The sequence below is a fragment of the Gymnoscopelus microlampas genome (assembly GCF_963454915.1).
Source record: "Gymnoscopelus microlampas genome assembly, chromosome: 4".
In the NCBI taxonomy this organism is placed as follows: Eukaryota; Metazoa; Chordata; class Actinopteri; order Myctophiformes; family Myctophidae; genus Gymnoscopelus; species Gymnoscopelus microlampas.
In genome coordinates, this window is record NC_139941.1 from 10,101,348 (window position 1) to 10,126,472 (window position 25,125).

At 42.2% G+C, this 25,125-nt stretch overlaps 1 protein-coding gene across 1 annotated transcript in view; it reads left to right on the forward strand.

The window, feature by feature from the left end:
• The window catches only part of LOC311043926 (tight junction protein 2-like), a 72,885-nt gene that overhangs the window by 22,297 nt on the left and 25,463 nt on the right, over positions 1-25,125 (forward strand). Inside the window, exons 2-8 of the mRNA XM_084055350.1 lie at positions 15,321-15,374; positions 17,432-17,556; positions 18,567-18,669; positions 19,705-20,095; positions 20,461-20,625; positions 21,233-21,336; positions 23,282-23,435. Of these exons, the coding sequence (XP_083911476.1) occupies positions 15,321-15,374; positions 17,432-17,556; positions 18,567-18,669; positions 19,705-20,095; positions 20,461-20,625; positions 21,233-21,336; positions 23,282-23,435 (1,096 nt within the window). The remainder of the gene's footprint in view (positions 1-15,320; positions 15,375-17,431; positions 17,557-18,566; positions 18,670-19,704; positions 20,096-20,460; positions 20,626-21,232; positions 21,337-23,281; positions 23,436-25,125) is intronic.

Genomic DNA, 25,125 nt, shown 5'->3' on the forward strand with positions numbered 1-25,125 from the left:
CAACACTGAACTTTAGTGAATTTACACCCCATGAGGCCTTGAATATGTGGAGATTTCTTAGTTTTTGTCACATTCCTCAGCCAATATTCCATTATTTAATCCAATTATCTCCACGTATTCAAGGCTTCATGGGTGAGTAATTGATAGAAAATACGTATTTTTTTTTAGGATGAAGTATTCCTTTAACCCTTTAAGACCGGGAACGCGTTCATTTTAGATTTCTTTGGCCATTCAAAAATGGCAGACATACAAGCTCATAGCGCGGCACCGAGTGACGCGCTATGAGCTTGTAGATCTGCTATTTTCAAAAAAACTGTTTTAAAGCGAACATTTTTAACTCCGATCTGTGCTTCTGGGGGTCCTTGGAAGAACAGATTTTGAGATGGGGGTCCGCGGCCACATATACATCATTTTGGGGGTCCTTGACATGGAAAAGTTGGAGCACCAACTTCTTTTTCAAAAAACTGTTTGTAGAATATATATTCAAAGATTTGCACAAATGTTCACGATAAAAAAAAAAAAGCAGATCTACAAGCTCATAGCGCGGCTTGTAGATCTGCTATTTTTGAATAGCCCAAAGAAATCTAAAATGACACAGATGCGTCCCCGGATTGAATCGGTTAACATGCATCCAAGGTTATCTGAAAAAGAAAAAGAAACAGTTTCCACCAGTGAGAGATCAGAAAGGATCTCTGTGGTTCCCGTCTCACAGCTGTCCTTTTTGGTGAGTGGCCTCGTAACAAGTCTGATTCATTACTACGTCGCGTGCTGGAAATAGCAGGGTCACAAACACGTTGTCAGCATGTAGATCTGCTATTTACGGCCCTTTGCAACAACAGTGTGCCCACGAGTGTATATTAAGCACTGTCCCTTTCCTGTGAGACGTGACATAACACCCTGACACTGTCTGACTGACTAGACTTCCTTTTCTCTCTCTCTCTCACACACACACACACACACACACACACACACACACACACACACACACACACACACACACACACACACACACACACACACACACACACACACACACACACACACACACACACACACACATTACTGTACTTGTGAGGACCTCAACTTTTTAGGACAGCATTGGATATAGCTGACAATAGCCGAAAAAGATCGCCACACAATTATAATGTATAACTAGTATAAAAGTGATAAAAAAAACTCGAACCCCCAACCCCTAAACCTAACCTCTAAATGCCTATTCCTATCCCGAACTCCGACAATTTTAAGCCTATTTCTTTTTTTTAAGCCTATTTCTAAACGTATTTAGTTTTTTTTAACCATTAAAGAATTTAGCTTAAGGTCTATTTCTCAAATTCTACTATATACTTGTCGGGACATTTGGTCCTCACTAGTATAGAGAGAGAGAGAGAGACACACACACACACACACACACACACACACACACACAGACACACAGACACACAGACACACAGACACACACACACACACACACACACACACACACACACACACACACACCTCTCCCTTTCTCCCCGTCTTTCTCTTTCCCTCTCTCTCCCACCTTTGCCTACATCTCTCTCTCTCTCTCTCTCTCGTGTCCCTCACTGAAATAGTATTGTTCCTTATTTATAATGAAAAGAAGAAGCCTGAAATATTTACACCGGCTGAGGAAGTAAGAGACTTTTCAATAAGAAATGAGCTACATGGAACAAAGTTCAAGTGTGTGTGTGTGTTAGGGCATTAACAGAATAGTCGAATATTCGAATATTCGACTATCAAACCGACTATTCGACTATCAAACCACTATTCGATTATTCGATAAAAAAAAAAAAAAAAAAAAAAGTTTTTTTTTTTTTTTTTTTTAGATTTTTTTTTTTTAGTGGCTTTTCTGCAGCAGACACGCAGCTGTGAGCTCTGGTGTGACGTCAACTCGCATTCCTTGAGTCCAGTCATCAATGTCATTGAAAAAAAAAAAAAAAAAAAAAACTTTTTATTTTTTTTATTTTTTATTTTTTTATTATTTTATTTTTTATAATCAAATCGATTAATCGAATATTCGAATACTTATAGGTCGAATAATTCGAATACTAAAAATCACTATTCGTGAATGCCCTAGTGTGTGTGTGTGTGTGTGTGTGTGTGTGTGTGTGTGTGTGTGTGTGTGTCTGAGTCCTTGGATAAAACATTTGTGCGAATAAATTATTGCAGATTGTAAAATGAAAAGTTGTGTTTTCCACTGCTGGGTGGCTCTACTCATATTACATATGACTCATACTACCACTTAACACGGCCGCCCAAAGGCGTTTTCAGAGCATGTTTATTTTAATGAGCAATCGATCGATCGTGTTCCGGCTTGGATCAATATACTTTTATGTTCCTATTTATCACAATAAAAACTAATTGTTCAGGATTTGAAAGAAAACCTACCATGAAGGTTTTTTTTAATTGCAGTTTAAAAAAAAACATGTATTAATAATATATCTCAGATTTAAAGGGGTAGTTCACCCCAAATTCCTTTTTTTCTATTGATTAGTCACACCATGGAGACTTGAATTAATTGATATTTTTTTGTTTTTTGTTTCATTCCTAAGCCAATCATTTGATGATTTGACCGGTAGGCAGCGGTTCCGGTAGGAGACACAAAGGAGACTCTTTGTGTCTCCTACCTATCAAATTATTGACTTAGAAATGCGACAAGAATAAAAAAACATCCATGAATTCAAGTCTCCATGGGGTGACTAATGGATAGAAAAAAGTCATTTTGGAGGTGAACTACTATTTAAGTACCCAAACACGCTTTACATGGGGGTAGGAGAGAACAACAAAAATAACGTAGGAAAAAAATATATATATATATATATATATATATATATATATATATATATATATAAAACACGCATTACAAAAAAAAGCTATGTGTCTAGAGTAAAATCAATAAAAACAATGTAACAGTGAAACAAGGGGTGTGCAGTTAGCTGGGGTAAGCCATATTGAAGTGCTGTTTTTTTGAGAGCAGTTTTGAAGGATGGGAGGCTGGGGGCTTCTTAATATAACATATTGATGTTATATTATCAATACAGTGTGTGTGTGTGTGTGTGTGTGTGTGTGTGTGTGTACTTGTGAGGGCCAAACGTCCCCGCAAGTATAGTAGAATTGGAGAATGTATCATTGTGAGGACATTTTGGGAGTTGGGCTTTCAATTAAGAAAAGACTCCGGTTAGGAATAGACATATAGAGGTTAGGTTTAGGGGTCGGGGGTCACACACCAAAAAATCTACTTGTAGATCTGCTAACTTTGGCTTTATCCGGGAATGCTTTGTCATTTTAGATTTCTTTGGCTATTCAAAAATAGCAGATATACAAGCTCATAGCGCGTGCTTGTCTGCTATTTTTGAAAAATCGTGCAAATTCTTGCAAATCTTTGAATATATCATTTATTTCACTTTATTTGTAACTCAAATCTTTGCTTCTGGGGGCGTCCCTTGAACAACATATTTTACAAATGTTCTCTTTAAAAAATACATATTCAAAGATTTGCGCAAATGTTAATGAATTTTCAAAAATAGCAGATATACAAGCTCATAGCGCGGCACTCGGTGCCGCGCTATGAGCTTGTATATCTGCTATTTTTGAATAGCCAAAGAAATCTTAAAATGACAGAGATGCTTTCCCGGATCGAATGGGTTAAAACAAACAAAAAAAAAATCCATTCTGAAATGTTGATGTCTTTGCAAGTATAGTAAATCAAACGTGTGTGTGTGTGTGTGTGTGTTTGCGTGCGTGCCTGCATGCGTGCGAGCGAGAATGATTCCCTCTACCCATAATCCCGCTGATCCCAGACAGCCAGGAGAAAGTCAAGTACAGTGTGTCACTCAGAAAGCTGTAAAGAAGTAGGCTACTCACATTCAGAGACAGAGTCAGCATTCAGCAAGCTAGAGACATACAGAGAAATGCAATCAATAATAAATGCGTTCGTACAATTTCAACATACCAGAGTAAAAATGGCAAACATAAAAGCTAGCTAAACCACTTATTTTCAGCAACGGTTAAATGATGGGCCTCACTAAAATTGAAATGTGCGTTCAGAAATGCCTCTACGTAACGTCACTGACGGGTGGAAAGCTTGTATTTCCGAAACGGTTACTCCAGGAAATGGAGAAAAAAAGATAACCTCCATCTGTGGCCAGGCCAATGGATCCAATCCTATACCCTCTTAACCATTTTCACTTTCACTTAATAGCAAAAATAGCTAAGAATAGCAGATCTACAAGCTCCAAGTGTGTTGCAACGCGAAGCGTTGGGAGCTTGTAGATCGGCCATTTTTTAAAGAGAGGACTAAAGACTTTCCTTTTTAATAAATCATTTGGTTAGCTTTTTAGGTTGTAACCCCTAGGTTTTCTTTGCCCCCTTGCTTGTTTTTAATAGTTTTTTAGTTTTTAGTTTGTGTTTTATGCAAATGTTTCTATTCTGTACTATAGCACTTTGAGGTTTGTTCAAATATAAAGTGCAATACAATTAAATGTATTATTATTATATGTTTTGCTACTTTGGTGTGAAACTGTAGTATGACAAAGTAGGGCATTCATTTATGAAAAAAACGATATGGAGATGCAAGGTTTCTGCCCGCCAGTGACGATGATATGTCCTGACGCCATAGAGCGTACTTATAAAAAGCATGGGTACATATTAGACCCTCTCCCCAGGCCAGTGCACACTGGGGTCCTGGTGGTGAGCACTTGAGTTGTTCATTCATTAATTATTGAGAGAGTTGTACCTGATGCTGGGCAGAGATTGTGTGATCCATTTGAACCACTTATAAACCCTATATGTCGTTGACCGGGGTCCCCAACGGGTCTGTACCTAGTCCCCCCCCCCCCCCCCCTATCAATTACACACCCCATGAAGCATTGCATTCATGGAGTTTTTTAAGTTTGTTTTTGTTGCATTTCTAAGCCAATCATTTGGTAGGAGACTTTGAGTCCTACCGGAGACATTAGCATCTTTCCGCCGATCATCAAATTATTGGCTTAGGAATGCAACAAAAACAAAAAAAAACACTCCATAGATTCAATGCTTCACGGGGTGTGTAATTGATAGAAAATACGTAATTTTTTGGGTGAACTACTGGGGGTGAACTGCTCCTTTAAATGATGAAACTGTGTTTCATCAAAACTGTGCAAGTGTGGCTGCCCCGACGCAAGTCTGGGATATTATACGGCACCAGAAGACGAATCGTGGCACCTTTTTTAAAGTGGTCTTTCCATCAAAGACAGAGGCAGGAAAGTGCAAGATTGAAGCACTGACAGCAGTTTAAATGAGCACAGCAGCAGGAGTCAGCTGTGTGGGACTATTCCGCGGCTTAAGCAGAAATCAATTGATTGTACTATGGTTCTCTACGTGGGTAAAAGCATTCTTCAGGTGGGGATAGATTCTCCATTTGGACATTAAAGCTAAAATGATGGCGTTTGTGAAAAAGTCTGATATTGAAAAAGGAAATTAAAAAAATATCTAAATAATTTGGCGGCCCAATTGTTAATGCTGCAGGGCCATTTCTGGCCCGCGGCCCGCCTATTGCCCACCACTGATCTGCATTATCGCTTGATAATCATCATGGTCATCTCAGTGTGCATGTCCCATGGAGGACGTTTGGAAATGTTTTCTAATGTTTGTTAATAGAAAAGATTAGAAACCCTGTTGCACAATCACCTCCTATGATGTCAATATCTCTCTGTCTCTCTGTCATTCTCTGTCTCTCCCAATGAGTCTCTGTCTGTCTGTCTGTCTGTCTCTGTATCTCTCTGTCTCTCTCTCTGTCATTCTCTGTCTCTCCCAATGAGTCTCTGTCTGTCTGTCTGTCTGTCTGTCTGTCTGTCTGTCTCTCTGTCTCTGTATCTCTCTGTCTCTCTCAATCGCTGTCTTGTCTCTCCCTCTCTGTCTCTCTCTCTCTCTCTCTCTGTCTCTCTCTCTCTCTCTGTCTGTCTGTCTGTCTGTCTGTCTCTGTCTCTGTCTCTGTCTCTGTCTCTCTCTCTCTCTCTCTCTGTCTCTCTCTCTGTCTCTCCAGGAGAGAGTCATTATAATTATTACTGTATGCTCCATGAAACGGGGCGCAGCTGACACCTCCCAGCTCTCACTGGAACAGATGTGTGAAGGTGTGTGTGTGTGTGTGTGTGTGTGTATGTGCGCACACGCCTGTGGTCTTTATGGGTGATTCTCTTTCTCTCCGAGCCTAATCGTGGTTTTCTTGAACGCTCTCTCGTTCTTTAGCACAGTGCTTCTCAACCGTTTTCACGTCAAGGACCCGCAAATTAATATGGATTTGAAATTATGTTGTGCCATTGACCCCCATAATACAATATTTGTGTTGTTAAAATCTTTAAAAAATATTCCACATAAAAAAATATATATATTTAGAAAATAGCTGATCTACAAGCTTACATCTATTTTCAAATATCCAATGTATAATAAAGTTTTGAAGTGTTTCAAACTGATCTAGATGTACATTTTTGCTGGGGACCCCCTGGAAACCACCTCAAGGACCCCTGCAGGGTCCCCGTACCCCACTTTGAGAACCACTGCTGCCGTTACGTGCCGTAGTGGTTGGTATCAGCGTGGTGCGCGGCGGCGCCGCATTGATAAACGTCCCCTAAACTGATCCGTCGATCGCGAGTTGAATGAGTTTGTGGCGCGCGCGCCGCACACGCACGTGTAAATGTAGAAATGTAGGACAGCATCACTCAATGGATGAGAGAGAGGGTTACATAACAGGTTGACGAAGCCAACTAGCAAGCTCTGATGTCAGCTAGCGTGTGCGTGTGTGTGTGTGTGTGTGTGTGTGTGTGTGTGAGAGAGACAGAGAGAGAGGGAGAAGAGCGAGAGGAGAAACAGCATGAGCGCCGCATGCAGAGTGACAGACAGACAGGATGAGGAGAATGGGGAGGTGTAGGGGGAGACGTGTGTTCTTCTCAGCCTTGCTCTCCGTCTGAACCTGCGGGTCCCGGGGGGGACGAGCAGGGGGACGAGGGGGTCATGTCCTTTGCCCTGCGGAGGAGGTGGCGAAGCGCCGTCAGGGTTCTCCGTGGTGGAGTGCCAGAAGGAGGAGGAGGAGTAGGAGGTGGTGTCGGAGCTGTGAGTGAGTTTATTTTTAGTTCATCCCTCCTTTTTCTCCCTCGTCGCCGTCTCCCCCGCGGGGTTAGCATGCTAATCCGGCGCGCGGTTTACACACCCACTCATTTAAATCCTCCAGAACGGAGGTCAGCAGCCGGACGGAGGAGAAGAGGTTTTTTAAACCCTTCACTTCTTCTGACTTAAGCAGGGAGTCCCGCTAGCTTCTGTCCGCCGGTCCAACCACAGCGTATCGAGGCGTGTAGTAGTGCCGCGCACGGCCCTAAGGGGCTGTGATGTCCACACTGGGCGTTTTTTTTTTCCTGAGCGCGGTGTCTGTTTGAATCGTTTTCAACGGGAGCACCTCGTATTCTTGCGCCGTGTTGGGCACGGAGGCAGCCTGACACGATGACACCGAGTGTCTGTTCTCTGCGCCTCGTCTGGCGTTTTTCATCTGCTCGCCGCTGAGAGTTGAGATATTTTCAACTCGGGGCGTTTGGATGCGTTTTATCTTTTTTAGGACAGCCTGTTGCGTCTTTCAGCTAGGAAAAAAGACACTTTAGCGGGCACACAGCCTACCTGTTGTAGACCAAAGTTAGGTTGTCTTTTTTTATATATTTTTTTAGACTCCATCGCACGAGGCTGTCGCACATTTTTTTTTAAAGATATTTTGAAAATAGCCGATCTACAAGCTTGCAACACGTCGCATTGCGGCGTGTCGTGAGCTTGTAGATCGGCCATTTTCAAATAGCCACTGTCTAATAAAGAGTTGAACTGAATGTCAAACTGATTTAGATGTTAATTGGCTTGTAGATCTGTTATCCTTTTTGGCGAGCCGCCGCGGATCGCTCTAGATGAGGAAGCGCAAGCGCGTTCGAAAACGCGTTCAGACGGAAAATCATGAGTCCGGGGGGTGGTTGCAGAGCCACTGCTGCGTCGCCGGCGCCGCGCGTTACCCCGGGTGGCGCGGCGCCGGCAGGTACTGGCGGGCCGGCGGCGCGCGTACGCCGGCGGACGCTGCTGTGGACGCCATTGAGGATGGAGATGGAGGCAGTGAGGGAGCCAGGGTTCAGCTCCAGGGACTGGGACTAGATGCAGATCAGCTGCAAGAAAGCCTGGTGGTCGACCTCTGCAACACCCCCCCTCGAAGCTCCTGTATGCTCACACGGGTGGGACAATGTAGCGTGTGTGTGTGTGTGTGTGTGTACTTTTATCCCATTAAGTCCTGAGGCCGATTCTACAAAATGTCTTCTAGAATCTAGATCCTAACAGTTTTCTTGAAACAACTGTTGCTATAATATCAGTGGTTCTCTAACGTTTTCATGTCAAGGACCACCCAAAATGATGTGTATTTGGCCACGGACCCCCATCTCAAAATATGTATTTCCAGGGACCCCCCCCCCCCCCCACAGAAGCCAAGATTTGAGTTACAAATGTATATAAAAATATACATATTCAAAGATTTGCACACATTTTCATGATTTTTCAGAAATAGCAGATCTACAAGCTCATAGCACGGCTATGAGCTTGTATATTTGCTATTTTTGAATAGCCAAAGTATGAAATGATGGTTAAAGTGGTTGCTTTCCCGGTCTTAATGGGTTATTACTATACCTGTGAGGACCAAAATGTCCGAAAAATAGCCGATCTACAAGCTCACATGCAGCGTGTCGCAGCGTCACAAGTATAGCCTTACAATCGGTAACTATACTAACCTTGTCTCGGGTTGAGATCGCGTCTGCTGCCAAACCCGCTGACATGCACGTCTCCATTCCTGATGAGTGAAAGGGGATGCAAGTGATATTTTATGGTAAAATAAGTGTTAAAATAGCTCTATATTCAGAAACTCATTACTATAGAGTGTTTGTTCAGGGGTCTCCCTGTCTCTCCTGCTCTAGTAAATAGAAAAATATATATTTTCAGGTCGGGATACCAATTTGATCCAATCAGGAGAGCGAACTTATAATGACGCATGATAAACAAATAAAATTGAAAGTGACCAATAACATGAGCAGACACAATTGGTTTTAAATTGGAATGCTGTAAAATTTAAGCTGATGAATGGTTTCTCTATACTGATTGGATGAAATTGGTGTCCCGACCTGCCCTGGAAATACAGTACCGGTATATTTTCTGTTTGCTAAAGAACTGGAAATATTGTCCCTGTTTCTGAACAAACACCAGTGAGTGAGCACTGAATTACTATCAGAAACAAGAGCTTTAACTTTTTTTTATCAAAATAAATACATTTTGTTTTAAACAAAGAAATATCACTAGCGCCTTTACTGTTGGTTTTTCGGCTACAGTCATGCTTTGTTTATGAACAAATGTATTTGTCTCTATTATAAACCATATTGCAAAGGGCCTTTTTTATCTGTTTGCACCCTCAAGGTAATAGTAGATTAGTGTTTGGTGTTGTAACTCTCTTTGGCTGACATTGCATTATTTATCAGAAGTCTGTAGACTTGTTTCTAAAAGTAGCAGTTTGTCCTGCCACTGTGCGACGTAGCCTGAACCATTCCTGTTCTGGGGGGAATATCCTGCCATTCAAATAGATTTAGGGTAGAGGGAAAAAACGGAGGGAGGCTAAAAATATAGACCCGTGTGTGCGTGTGTGTGCTTGGCAGAATCGATGACCTACTGTGTGCCCTGTGCCAATATGTGCCACATCTGACTGTAGGGTAATTCAGCTGTGTGTGTGTGTGTGTGTGTGTGTGTGTGTGTGTGTGTGTGTGTGTGTGTGTGTGTGTGTGTGTGTGTGTGTGTGTGTGTGTGTGTGTGTGTGTGTGTGTGTGTGTGTGTGTGTGTGTGTGTGTGTGTGTGTGTGTGTGTGTGTGTGTGTGTGTGTGTGAGAGACTGTGTGTGTGTGTGTGTGTGAGAGACTCTGTGTGTGTGTGTGTGTGTGTGTGTGTGTGTGTGTGTGTGTGTGACTGTGTGTGTGTGTGTGTGTGAGAGAGCTTTGCAGAGTGGATGACATAATGACTGTATGGTAGCTAAGTGTGGTGTCCTTATATCAGGCATGTAATTGTTGTGCACCAACATGCTTGTGATACCAGAGGCAGCCACTAGAGGGTTAGTATAATGGTGATGTGTGCTGTAGGAATCAGCCAGTGGTGGAAAGTAATTAAGTACATGTACTGTTCTCAAGTGCTGTACTTAAGTACAATTTTGAGGTATTTGTACTTGAGTATTTCCAATTTCCAATACTTTTACTTCTACTCCACTACATCTCAGAGGCAAATATTGTACTTACAATATGCACTACAATTATTTGAAAACTTTAGTTGCTAGTTACTTTGTAGATATAAATTATTACATTATAAAACCTACATTAACCACTAAAGACATATTTTAGACCTAGGCTATTTGAAAATAGACGATCTGCAAGCTCACAACGCGTCGCATCGCGACGCGTTGTGAGCTTGTAGATCTGCTATTTTCAAACATTTTAGTACTTTTACTTTTGGTACTTAAGTACATTTTGATGCCAATACTTTTGTACTTTTACTCAAGTCAATTTTGAATTCTGGACTTTTACTTTGTAACAGAATAGAGTCTTTCTATATTGCAGTCAGTGTTGGGAAGTAACTAAAGTAATATGTAACTTAAACTTTTTTTTCAAAAAGTAACTTATTACTTTTTTTTCACGAGCCTCGGTGGTACTCTGGGTTTGAGTGTGTTTATTTGATCCTGTGTTGTTTTTGGTCCATTGATATAATGATAGACTGGTTGGGATCGAGTTGCTATGCAGGCTGCTTGCTGATCCGGTCTAGAGCGGATACGGAAACGTTGCGCACTTGTCTGTGTGAATTATTATCAGCTGCGGAAGGGCGGGCCGCCCTTAAACCGGAACAAACAGTGTTGCCATGTCTGCTTATTATAAGCGACTTGTTAACCGAAGAAGATGCGCCGTAAGCTTGTAGGTCGGCTATTTTCTATATATATATAATATAGGTCACTGACTGTTTGACGTCTGTTTTCTGTCTGACGCAGATTGTGTCTCATGATGAGTCATTATCTGTTTGAGCCCAGGTGTTTGAATTTGAATATTTTATTAGGCAAAAAATACATTAAATACATTTAAAATACTTGTTTCCATTGAGGTCCTTAGTATTCAATTCATAGTCGTCAAATGGTTTTCATTTAGTCTGTAAGTTATGAATTCATACACTGTAAAAGTCTTAGTGTTAATATAATTCAAATGAGTGTACAAGGAGGATTTTACAATGTAGGCTGCAGAAAAGAGAAAAAAAACAACTGCTAATGTTGAAAATGCAAAGTCAGACTTTTGGGGAGAAAGGATGCAAATTACTGGGGGCGAGAAAAAAAAAGTAACTAAAGTAATAAGTAACTAGGTACTTTTGGCAGGGAGTAATAAGTAAAGTAACTACATTACTTTTTAAACAAGTAATATGTAATAAGTAACATATTACTATGTTTTAGTAACTATCCCAACACTGATTGCAGTATTGGTACTTTTACTTAAGTAAAGAATTTGAGTACTTTTTCCACCACTGGCTGTCTGTCACATAGCGTTCTCGTCACTTGAAACACTCAGCGTGTCACACTGGGCCACTCGTCACATGATGTGGCTGTGTGACAAGGAAAGCTAAGTGTCATTGAACAGAAATGACTGACTGCCTCGTGTGTCTGGATAACAAACAAAAGGAGCCATTAATAATAATGATGATAATGGTCTTTATCTGACTCAGGGGGGATATTTCAGTTCACAAATCTGTTCCGTTCAACAATAAATACACATAACAAAATACAAGGCAACATAAAGACAATACATATCGTTGTTGTCGGGCAGAAAACTCTTATCTCCATATTCTAACTTTTTGTGTTTATGCGCAAATTAACACCCTACTTGATCATACTACAGCGTCAAGCTACAAGCTAGAAACGCGGCACAAAGAGACCCGTTTTGAGCTTGTAGATCTGCTGCTTTTGATACTTTTGAACTCGTATCCTGAAATGTAACAGTTTTGGACAGTTTTGAGGTTTCCACCCGACAGAGAGGATATATTACACCTGTACATGGAGTTCCCAGAGTACACAAACAACATGTCGGCGAGGCAGTTTGTTTAGTGCTGCGACGGCTGACTGGACAAAACCAGGGGTGGAAAGTAACTAAGTACATTTACTCAAGCACTGTGCTTCAGTACACTTTTGAGGATTTGTTTTACTTTACTGGAGTATTTCCAATTTTCAGTACTTTTACTTCTACCCCACTACATCTCTGATCCAAATATTGTATTTTTACTCCACTACAATTATTTGAAAGCTTTTGTTACTAGTTACTTTTTAGATTTTGATTATTATTACAAAACACACATTAACCACTTCAGCCCTACAGTATATACATTTCGGCCATTTGAAAATAGCCGATCTACAAGCTCACAATGCGTCGCGATGCGACGCATTGTGAGCTTGTAGATCGGCTATTTTCAACTTGAAATGGGTCATTCTGCATAATGAGTATTTTTTACTTTTGGTACTTTTAACTACATTTTGATGCCGGTACTTTTGCACTTTTACTCAAGTACATTTTGAATCCCGGACTTTCACGCGTAACCGAGTATTTCTATATTGCAGCATTGATACGTTTTATTTAAGTAGAAAATGTAAGTACTTTTTTCCACCACTGAGGGATGCTAGGGGTTGATGTGGTTCTTCTCACAATGGAAGCATGCATGCTTGACAGACACATGACAAACACACTGGACTCCATCATGGTGTGAAGTGGCATGTGAAGCATGTGATTCTGGAGTGGCAGCTCTGTAGCGGTGCCAAGGAGAAGACTGTTTTTGGGTCACTCCTCCTGGGGGGTGGAGGAGGGGGGGGGGGGGGGCTCAAAATGCTTCGCTCCACGCCGCGTCTCGAGCTTGTAGATCTGCTACTTTTTGTGTGATGCTGTAGTGTGATCAAGTAGGGCGTTCGTTTACAAAAGAACACATAAAAAGAGGTTTCTGCCCGACAGCAACGAGCATATTGTTTATCCTTAAGCTGGTCCAGCCGGCTCTCATTGACCTCAATGCATTCCATTGAACTTCTCTGGCTCCAGTTTTGCCTCCCTGTAGGGATGATAGGAAAATGTCATGTCAAGATAAGTGTGGCCAAAATAATTGTGATTAAACGATGGTAAAATGTGCTCAAAACTCTTAACATGCCGCTTTTGTTAACCACTTGCACCCCGGCATCCACATTCTGGGCGGAGCATCAGCCAAAAATAGCAGATCTGCAAGCTTGTAGCTTGTAGATCTGCTATTTTTGGCCAAGAGATTCAGAGATTCGGATACGGAAGAAAGCGATCCAAGTACAGCACATAGCCAACTCATGTGCAGTGTAAGACGGCCGAGTTATGGTCCGATCCCTACCTCCCAGTGTGTCTATCGTATGCTATGGTGCAGAATGTCTGTCCTTATTTACACTGCCTTGTTTTTTACCTCCTACCCTGTGTGACCGTGACATTGTGCTTGAAGATAAGTGATTTGTGTTGTCAGTCTAAAAATGTTCCTCAAAATATCTATTTCTCAGATTCTACTATTATGTGTGGGGACATTTGTCCCAAGTATAGTAAATAATACAAATATGCACACACACACGCACACGCACACACACACACACACACACACACACACACACACACACACACACACACACACACACACACACACACACACACACACACACACAATAGACGTGCGCACATCTCTTCTTGGAACTGGTCAAACAACATTGAGTTACCTCTTGAACACAAGATCTTATCATCACAACAAGCTGTTTACTGATCTGGCTGTACGCTCTCTGTGTGTGTGTGTGTGTGTGTGTGTGTGTGTGTGTGTGTGTGTGTGTGTGTGTGTGTGTGTGTGTGTGTGTGTGTGTGTGTGTGTGTGTGTGTGTGTGTGTGTGTGTGTGTGTGTGTGTGTGTGTGTGTGTGTGTGTGTGTGTGTGTATGCTCGCGCGTGCCTATGTCTACATACTGTAGTATGCATACCTCTGCTGTGTGTGTCTGCCTAACTATGTCTACATGATACGCATACCTGTGTTGATGTATGTTTCTGTGTGTGTGCGTGTGCCTATGTCTACATAATACCTGTGTGTGTGTGTGTGTGTGTGTGCGTGTATGCACGCTTATGTCTACATAATACAGTCAGCATACCTGTATGCTGACGTTTGTGATCATAAGTTAATCCGGTAAACGTGGAGGGGATCAGTGGTCTTTGTGAGCGGCGCTGCGATAAACTCCTCTACTCCTACCTCAGATTGAGTCATTGAAGTTTTTGTTAACCCATTAAGACCTGAGGCCGCTTCTAAACATTTTATAAATCCTAACAGTTTTTCGGAAAAAAACATTAAAAAATAATGTTCACGATTTTTCAAAAATAGCAGATCTACAAGCTCATAGCGCGGCACTCGGTGCCGCGCTATGAGCTTGTATATCTGCTATTTTTGAATAGCCAAAGAAATCTAAAGTGACACAGATGCGTCCCATGTCTTAAAGGGTTAATAACATAAGTACTACCTGTCAAAAGGAAAAAAGCTTTGATGGCTTATATCCATTGTAGTCCCTTGAGTGCAAAAGTGAGTAAACTGAGTGTCATGTGAGTGTCAATTTCTACGTATTAGACAAGCAGAATAGTGAAGAACAACAAGGGCACTGTAAAAGGAACCTGAACAAGTTTTTTTTTATGTTAAAAGGTCTAAATTCTGATTCCGAGTAATCATTGCTATATAGACAGTGTACTCTACTAGCTCTTTAATAAACAGTAATTACATCTTCAGGTGGGTCACCAATCTCATCCAATCAGGAGAGAGAACCCCATTTATCAGTGTTCCAGTTCAGTCTGCTTATTTTTGTTTCATCACTTCCAATTTCACTTTCACTTCCTGAAAATGTATTTTCTTTTTACCAAAGAGAGCTGGTAGGACCCCTCTTACTGAACAAACACTCTAGCAATGATTACTATCAGAATATAGAGCTATTTAACACTTATTTTAACAGACAAATATTACTTCAGACATGCAAAAGTGACACTTTTCAGCTACAGTCACCTTTTTGAACCCAAATAGGGCAATTGTGTGACACCTGACCCGAAAGAAAACAACATGTTGTCACCTTTTTCACCTCGGGACTGTTTGCATGCCTGTTACTTGCAACCCCCTTTAATATACCTTAAAAGCAGTGCATCAGATGATGTTGTTGACTTAACTGGTGGTGTGTTGTGTCGTTTCAGAGCTCAGGAATGGAAGAAACGGTGTGGGAGCAATACACTGTCACACTGCAGAGGGTGAGTCCACTGTTACACTTTGTCACTGTCATGCTGTACACTGTTACACTGACTGTACACACAGCACCAGTGTTCATTTTGACAGCAAGTTTTGATGTAGTTATAGTCATAGTCTTAAATTCTGTTTAGTTTTAGTCATGTTTTCGTCACCTGAAATTATATTTATTTTTGGCGGGCCGTGATGGCGTTGAAATGATTTTCACTTAGTTGCATGCCGAAAATAGCTAGATCTAAAATCATGTTGTGAGCTTGTAGAACGGCTGTTTTCGGTCTGTGACACCCGCACACACACCCATGATGACTTGTCTTAGTTCTACTGGATCTCTTCTCCACTAGTCCCTCACAAACATTTTAGTCTAGTTTTTATTTGTTGACGAAATTGTCAGTATATTTAGTCGTAGTTTTAGTCGTCATAGCTTAGTTCTTATTTTGTTTTTATTTTGTTTTCGTAAGTGAAAAAAGGTAGTCGACAGACATTTTTCGTCATAGTTTTAGTTGACGAAATCAACACTGCACACAGCACACTGTCACACCACAGAGGGTGAGTCCACTCCACGGTCAACCAGAAGCATGCCGTGCTCTGAAGTAGGCGTGGATTTTAGGCGTCGTACACACTCCTCGCTATTTGAGACGGACAGAAACAGACAACTTGTATGGAAGTACTGAATATTGATAACGTTTTAAACTGTCGAGTAGATGTGAAATGGATCAAGTTTGAACAGCTACATGGCCTATTTCCTACGGTACCTAGAATGTATAGACTGTTTACAGACAATCTGCCAGAGACGAGCATGGAGTGTCTGTACTGCTGGCTTTGATCCGCCCGGAGCAGTGGAACTCTAGCTGGACCACAACTCGCTTATTTACGAGGCTGTCACTCGCACATCGGACACGCCCCATGTCGTGAATGTCCGCACTCCGGAGATTCGCTCGCCACTGCTACCAAAGGCATGACACCCCCATACCGCCAACCCTACGACCCTTACACAGGAATGCTGGCCGAGCCTTCCCTAAACACCCTGGACAACGCTCCGTGCGTCCGAGACTCTTCTCCTTCCTGACGAATTGTGGAATAAAGTCGCCATTGCAGTCAGAACTGCATACTCACTCCCAATAGTCACTGCCGTAGTCTGAAGACTCTCCTCTTTAGAATCTACCTCACCCCCTAGCACTCAACCTCTTCAGGCTCTACCTCACCCCCTAGCACTCACCTCTTCAAACTCCACATCACCTCTCCTGGTATCCCTTCTTAATGCTAGGTTACTATGCAGATATATCCTGGTCACTATCCTGATGTTATTTCGATCAGTGGTTCTCAAACTTTTTCATGTCAAGGACCCCCAAATTGCCACTTATTATCCCGCGGACACCCATTTGAAACGATATGCCAGGGACCCCCATAAGAGAAGATTTTTACGGCTCTAGCAGTGACTCTCAACCATTTTAATTTCAAGGACCCCCAGTTTGACATGCATTATTGTTGCTGGAGTTAATTCAGTGTTATATAGAGGGGGAAATAACCAAATGTGGTTAACAGAGCGGTGTGGTAAAAGTGTGACACCTAGTGGTTATATGTTGTCTAGTGCCCGTTTAGGATCCCAACTAAAATGTATTGTGACTTTGTTGAGGATTTGTTGAGGACTTTAACCTACATCACAACATCTCAATACAAAACCATCTCTGTCGGGTGGAAACCTCAGGCTCATGTCCAAAACTCTCACTTTTCAGGATGCAAAAAAAAAAAATCAATAGTAGCAGGTCTACAAGCTCAAAATGCGTCGCTTTGCGCTTGTATAATCTGTTTCTTTTGAGTATGATCACATAGGGCATTAATTTACGAAAAAAAACACAAAACGTTAAATTATGGAGATGAGAGGTTTCTTTCCGACAGCAACGAAATTCAAGTAGCATGTGACTGATTTAGTTGGAATGGCTGAGAGGAGGTAAAGATTGCATCGCAACATGTCTAGTTCAGTGTATGTTCATTTATATCTATCTCTCTCCTACTTTCCTAACCGCTGCCACCAATAAAGGTTTGTTGCTGTGCCCCTCTGTAGGACTCAAAGATGGGCTTTGGCATCGCCGTCTCCGGAGGGCGGGACAACCCCAACGTGGACAGCGGCGAGACGTCCATCATCGTGTCGGACGTGCTGCAGGGCGGACCCGCCGATGGATTGCTATTGTAAGTTACCGAAACCATCCAACCGCCATTTGCCCCGTTGGCTCAGAAGGATTATACACACAACATCGCCAATATTTTATTTGGGCTTGCTTTGATGGCAGCGCAATGCCTGATTTGCACTCAGCTGTGCCGGAAAATAACCAATCTACAAGATCTATTTAGTCGACAAAATGAACACTGCATGGCAGAAAGGCGCTGGCTGCACAAAAACTCTTCCTGTGTACACGGCCCCCTTAGTTCAGTGGTTCTCAAACTTGGTTCTCAAAGTCCACCCATAACTCTGACTCCATATTTGGGCATGGCTTCAGCCCGTTCAGAAGCCCCACTGACTTCCGTGGTCAGTGTGCACTGTCAATCTGATTGGTTCAGCAGTTTGCAAGATAAACCGTGGACAGACACACATGCACACGCACGTGCACACACACACACACACACACACACACACACACACGCACACGCACACGCACATGCACGCACACACACACACACACACACACACACACACACACACACGCAACACACGCACACACGCACACACACACACACACACACACACACACACACACACACACACAGATCCTCATAATTACAAAGCGGTTAGTCACAAACTGAGCTGTACCTTAACATTTTTAAGGGATTTCCAGGGGTCTCCAGCAAAAGTAGTTAACATAGCACCACAATCATTTTAGCCACTTTATCCATTTATATGTTGGCAATTCAAAAATACCAGATCTGTACATCTGATATTTATAAAAAAAGAATCTGAAAAATATTGAAAAGGTTTGGATTATCTTTTTAAAAAAAAATCTTCTCTTCTGGAGGTCGCTGGCACAATTACATAATCAATGTGGGTGTCCTTGACATGAAAAAGTTTGAGAAACACTGCCTTACAGTAATTAGTAATGGTTGCTGTGTACTGTATTGTAATGGTTGCTGTGTATACTGTATTGTAATGGTTGCTGTGTATACTGTATTGTAATGGTTGCTGTGTACTGTATTGTGTCTTTCAGTGAGAAGGATCGTGTTGTTCTGGTCAACACCATCTCCATGGAAAATGTGCCTCATTCATTCGCTGTTCAGTCGCTGCGCAAGTGTGGCAAAGTGGCCAAGATAGTGAGTATGATGCTGTCTCTTTCACCACTTGAACACTAGCATCCCTATTGTGGGGGGAACATTTGCCAAGCTCTCACAACCGAAAACGAGTGAGTCATTGTTATATTGCTATAAAGAGAAAATATTATAATGTGTGGTGCAGTGTCTTATAGTAATCAAATGTTTGGATAATGTTTGGCTTTGTATTGTTTTTGGCTATTGATTTAGTTAATCAAAACATGTCCCAATACATGTCTAATATTATGCAAAATGATCATGATCAAATGTAATGCTGCACTGCACAGGATGCATGAGTGCGGCCTGATGCATACAGGGCATCACGTGACAAAATGAATAGATCTACGTACAAGCTAACAGCGCATTGCACCGTGATGCATTGTTAGCTTATATATTAATTATTTTTGTCACATGACACCCTCTCTCTCTCTCTCTCTCAAATCAATCAGAGGGGATTTTAAAGTTTACCACGAGCAGTTAATGAGCCTCGTGCTCCAGTGCGCTATGCAGGATAGCTGATGTGGCACGGAATATGGAATGGAATTCTACTGCATGTGTGTCGACACAAATGTCCTATGTAAAGGTCATTCTTATTCCATGCTTCAATTTTTGCTAACCCTAAAGGGCAGTACATGCTCCTTTTGACATTTGAGCTTTTCTCCGCAAAAGGACGTGATATAACTACAAATTAACAACATTCCGAATTTCTGATGGGCGGTCTCAGAACTTTTCCTCAGAACTCCTGCATCTCCAGATGCCCTTACTCTCCAAACTAGTTCGGAAACCCTGCGTAAACCACATTTCTTTTACAGACGTCGGAAGGATTATGTATTGGCTTTAACCCTACACTAACCCTAACCTTTCGGTCATAGCACACTGAAGCAAGAGCATTGTTGTGCCATATAACAGGCCTATAAATGGGGTACAATTTAGTGGAAAAGTTTAGAAAATGCTTTGGTAAAAATGTGTTTGAACCCTGGTATGAATTGGGCTGTAACGTCACTATTCCCGTTTTCCTCCTCCCCGCGTCTCATCAAGACGGTGAAGCGTCCCTGCAAGGTGACCCTGAAACAGCCCCCCTCCCCGGGGGGCCAGAGCCTCGACTACCCCCCCTCCACCCAGTACTATGACGCCGACCGCGACAACGGCTGGCACCACGACACCATCAGCCGAAACCCCACCCCCGACGACAAGGGCTACCTGAAACCTGAGTACAACAGAGGAGGTGGGAGGAGCCAGGAGAGAGGAGGAGGAGGAGGAGGCGGCGGCAGAGCCTCCCCCAGCCCGGAGAGACACGCCCCCAGGAGTCAGGGGGGGAGCCGAGGCCGGGGGCTTCAGGAGGACCCCAGCCCCGACCGCGCCCCGCGCTACCGCAGCCGGGGGCGGAGCAAAGACAGGGCGGAGTACGAGCGCGGGGGAGGAGGAGGAGGTAGGTGCTGTCACTCACCGGCATGGCGTTTTAGTGGACGATTAATTGGTGTACGAGTAATTGCCGATTTATTTTAGTTGTGATTTAGTATGTTTTTGGCGTTGTGAAAACACATTTTATTTTGCCCTTTTAGCCTTTGTAAACAAACAAACATTTCACACGACAGAATTGACAAAGAACTTGCAAAATATGGTACCAATAATTACAGTAAATAATGGCCAAAACAGGCCATATACTTATTTTATACTTTAAAAACCTTTTCCAAAAGTAGCAAAAATACCCAATCTACAAGCTCACAATGTGTCCCATCGTGAGCTTTTTTTGTTAGCTGTATTTGAACATTTCTCAACATTCTTTTCACCTAGGAGGAGGAGGAGGAGGAGGAGGAGGAGGAGGAGGGGGGAGGTATATTTCCAGAGCCAAGAGCAGAGAGCACCTGCAGGGGACCACCCCGTCCCCGGAGCCTTCCAGGCTGGAGCCGCTGGACAAACCTGTCAACATCCTGCTGGTCAAGAACAGACCCAACGAAGGTACTATATACTATGTGTCGTCTCATTTATACTCTGTTAGACATAACAAAAAAAGGTAATGGGGTAGCTTTTAGATACTCTATTTTTGAATACTTACATTTTAGCCTCTCATACCCAAAACTTATAGAATATTTCGTAATCATTGGATAAGATTTTGTCAAGCTAACAATTCTTTATGTCTTCCACATTCTCATAATCGTGTAGACTTCTTGTAAATTAAGTGATGCAGATGTTTAACAGTAATTTAACTCTTGAGAGCGTAAAATGAAACCAAATGGACCCGTAAGGGTCCATTTGGTTTCATTTTACGCTCTCAAGAGTTAAGGATCTATAAGGGTCCATTTGGTTACCAACTCTCAATCATTTAGCTGGGGACCACCTGGAAACTCCTCAGGGACCACTGGTGGTCCCTGGACCACTGGTTGAGAACCACTACTGTAAAGTGCACTTTGATGTTAATACCTTTTGTACCTTTAATCAAGTAAATACAAATACAGGACCTTTACTTGTAAACGGAGCATTTCTACATTTTATTGTGATATTGCCACTTTTGACTTAAGTAACAGATCTGAGCACTTCTCCCACCACTTTCTTTTTGTCCTGGTAGAGTACGGTCTCCGCCTGGGCAGCCAGATCTTCATCAAGGAGATGACCAGCACCGGCCTGGCCGCCAAGGATGGCAACCTGCAGGAGGGGGACATCATTCTGAAGGTGTGCCAGAGCAAACAGCCACCAACGAAGTCCCTCGCGACTCTATGCTCTCCCATTTTCGCTCTACATTTAAATGTCTTCTCTTGAAAATAGCAGATCTACAAGCTTAGCACGCTCATTTCTCTCGCTTAGCACGCTCTCATTTCGCTCTCATTTCTTTATTTGGATTTTCCATTAAAGACATTGATGGTGTCAAAAATCTACAAGCTTACGTATTTCCGGTCATTTGTTATTTTAATACATGGGATTTTATAATAACAGAATACGTTCGGTGGCTGGAATCTCACCGTTGTGTTCCATTGTGCTGTTTAAAGCTGTCGACTCCATGACGAGCGATCCATGAAAAAAAAAGCATGCCTCCATTTTGCCCGATGGGCCTGGCTAACGGCTGGAACAATAACATCTTTCACGCGGGTCACAATGGCAAAGCGATCGCGGATACAAAATGAGTCGTTTTCCCCAGCGTAAAAAAAAATCGGAGTTATAGGGGTTTTAGAGAAGGAAATAGAACGGAAGCGGATGGGGAGCCATGTTTTTGACACGGTGATCCATCTGTCCCTTCCTTCTCAGAATCGCCTAGGGTGATTCCAGAGCTGCTATAGCCCCTCCCGCGTGGAAAGAAGTGAAAAAAACAAAAAGATAAAAAAAACGTATATATACCTTCTTGGCACTCCACGGGTGTATTGGTCGATGCCTACAACCCTGCCCGACCACTTCGGTCTGCCACGTCCGGGCGACTGATTGCCTCGTCACTCAAGGGTCCTTCTGGTTGATCGACACGGTCACGACTTTTTTCTGTTCTGGCCCCACAGTGGTGGAATGAACTTCCCACTGATGTCAGGACAGCAGAGTCACTGCCCATCTTTCGCCGCAGGCTGAAAACCCACCTCTTCAGGAAACGCTACCCTTCCTCTTTGTCTGGCTTACTTGTTGTTAACTAGTTGTACAAACTCTTGTTTTATTGTTGTACTGTTTTATTGGATCTTGTTTAGTCGATACACTTATTTGTTTTAGCTCTTGCTCATTTGATTTTGCTATTTTGTCTCATCTGTTTAAGAAAGTAGGTAGCTGATATATTGCCCTTTTACCTTAGTGCTAGGTATACTCTTGGTTGCTTGTTTTTGCAGGAAATGCACTTAAGACTTCTGGTGATTAGTAGTTTCGTTCCCTACCTATGTTGAATGCACTTATTGTAAGTCGCTTTGGATAAAAGCGTCTGCTAAATGACTATAATGTAATGTAATAATGTATTTGCAAAAAGGTATACAGTATATACGGTTTTGGCACTCAATGTGTTAAGATTAAGAGTATATAAGTGGTGAAACTAGCAATTGAATGCATGTTCAATCTTCCAGAAAATCCTAATGATCTCAGATATTTCATAAAATCAAAGGTTGGCGTCTGGCATTTTGTTTTAAAATACAAAGCATTTTTTGAAGTTGCCCCTCGGAAATGCAGGTTCCACACAGAGATTCCAGACTAATATCTACGCAGTGATAATAGTCTGGCCATGCCAGGCTAGTGGGCTGTATGGCTACCAAAACATCATAATTCTACATATTGTGCTAATTGTTTCACAAATCGTGGATTAGGACTCGGCGTTAAACAAAATTATTGCAGTTGTGAGATTTTATTTTGCTTCAAAGCATCTGTGTCCTTTTAGATTTGAGCTCAAAAGCCCAAAACCATTATTTTTTACTTCGGCTATAGCAGATATACAAGCTCATAGCGCGTCACTTCGTGCTGTGCTATGAGCTGGTAGATCTGCATTTTGAGATGGGGGGGGGTTTGTGGCAAAATTCATATCATTTTGGGTGGTCCTTGACATTTTGAGAACCGCTGATATATAGCAACATAAGTTTATCTGAAAACGATTTAGAAGACATTTGAATCGGCCTCAGGTCTTACTGGGATAATCCATGTTAACTGCATGTATGTGTGGCAGATCAACGGGACGGTGACAGAGAACCTGTCCCTGAGCGACGCTGGGAAGCTGATCGAGCGGTCCCGGGGCAAGCTGCAGCTGGTGGTCCAGAGGGACCGGCGTCAGATCCTGGTCCGCATCCCGCCCCTCGCCGACTCTGACTCTGAGCCCGAAGGTGAGTCGCACACTAACGCACCACACCGCTAGACCCCAAGTTACGAGCTCGCATCGCACGTACCTACGTACGACGCTTAAAGTCATACTCTGTCACTTTTTTCACAATTAAACAAAAGTTATTTTTGATATAAACTTTCACTGGTGTATTTTTTCCACCATAACCGTTGCATGTAAATTTACTTTTTGACAACTTCTCTACTAAGCACTATTAAACACTATTTTTAGTGTTAGTCTACTCTAGACACTCACGCGCAAATGACGGTATTTATGTATTTTAAAATGAATAAATAGAGTGTTGGAGGTAGACACTCGCAACAAAACATTGTGTTTGGAGAAGTTGTTTAATGGTTATTTATTGTAAAAAAATATACCAGTGAAAGATTACATCAAAAAATTACTTTAATTGAAAAGGTTACACGGTTAACATTTAGTATTGTTTTTGAGTTTGTTCTTCAAAGTGGGTAACTGTTATGTGATGTATCCAGTGGCATTATTTCAACATTCCAAGACAACCAACAGCCATGAAGCATATTTAGACCCAGCCCGACTGAGGTGAAAAAAGAAAGCTGGCATTTAAGGGGTTAAAAATAAATGCCGAAACCCCCGCAGTGTCACATGTCGACGCCGCAGCTGCGTAGCAACTGTATGCCATTATTAACCACTTTCAACCTGGCGTCCCTGTTTAAGAAAGAAAAATCCCCAAAATAAGCGATCCACAGGCTCACAACGCAGCGCATCGCGACTACGGTTGGAGATCTTTTAAGATTTTAGCGATTCCGGTTCCTTAATGGTTCCCTCTCAACGGTTCCTATATGTTCCTATATATACCTCACTGGTTCACAAAGTGGGGTCCAGGGACCCTCTGGGATACTTGAGAGAGTTCCAAATGGACCCTTACAGGTCTGTAACTCTGAGAGTGTACAAATGGAACCAAATGGACCCATAAGGGTCCATTTGGTTCCATTTGTTCTGGAAACCGGTTCCAAATGTGATGGAACCCATTCCGGTTCCTCAATGTTGGATCCGGTTTTCGGATCCCAACGCGTTGTGAGCTTTTATCGTCTTATTTCCGCCGTATGCCACCATCCTACGACAAAGTGTAAAACAGGGCCTAAGTGGTTATTAATAACTGTCTTGCTGAGCATTGGCTGTGATAACCTGAAATGTTGTTTTGAGGCCCCTTTCTGTTTTGAAAACGGAAAACGAATTGAATTGAAATGAAATTGAACTCAATATTGACGACAAAAGAAGCAATTTCCTCCGATTGCTCAAAAGGGCAATTTCTGTTTGTTCTCTCTTCCAGATAATATGTCATACTTTTAGATGGAAGAACCAGCCCAGAGAGACTGAGTGTGTTGCCTTATTATAAAGCTGTTACAACCAGAGCAAAAAAGTTGTAAAAGCATTTTTTTTTTCTTCCATACTTTGCACTTCTCTTTTCACTGCTCTAAGCTTCTAAAACTTTTTAATCTATTTTCCTAAATTCAATAAAAGATATTTTAATCACTATGTACTTTGTATTGTGTGTATTTTTAAGTTGAATAATGCCAATGGAACAAGTAACACTCGTTGTGTTGTTGCGTGATGTTGCGTTAACCTGATTATTCTGTAATTCTAGAGCAGTGTTTCTCAAATGGGGAAATGTGTACCCCTAGGGTTCCGTTGAGGCACTACAGGGAGTACGTGAG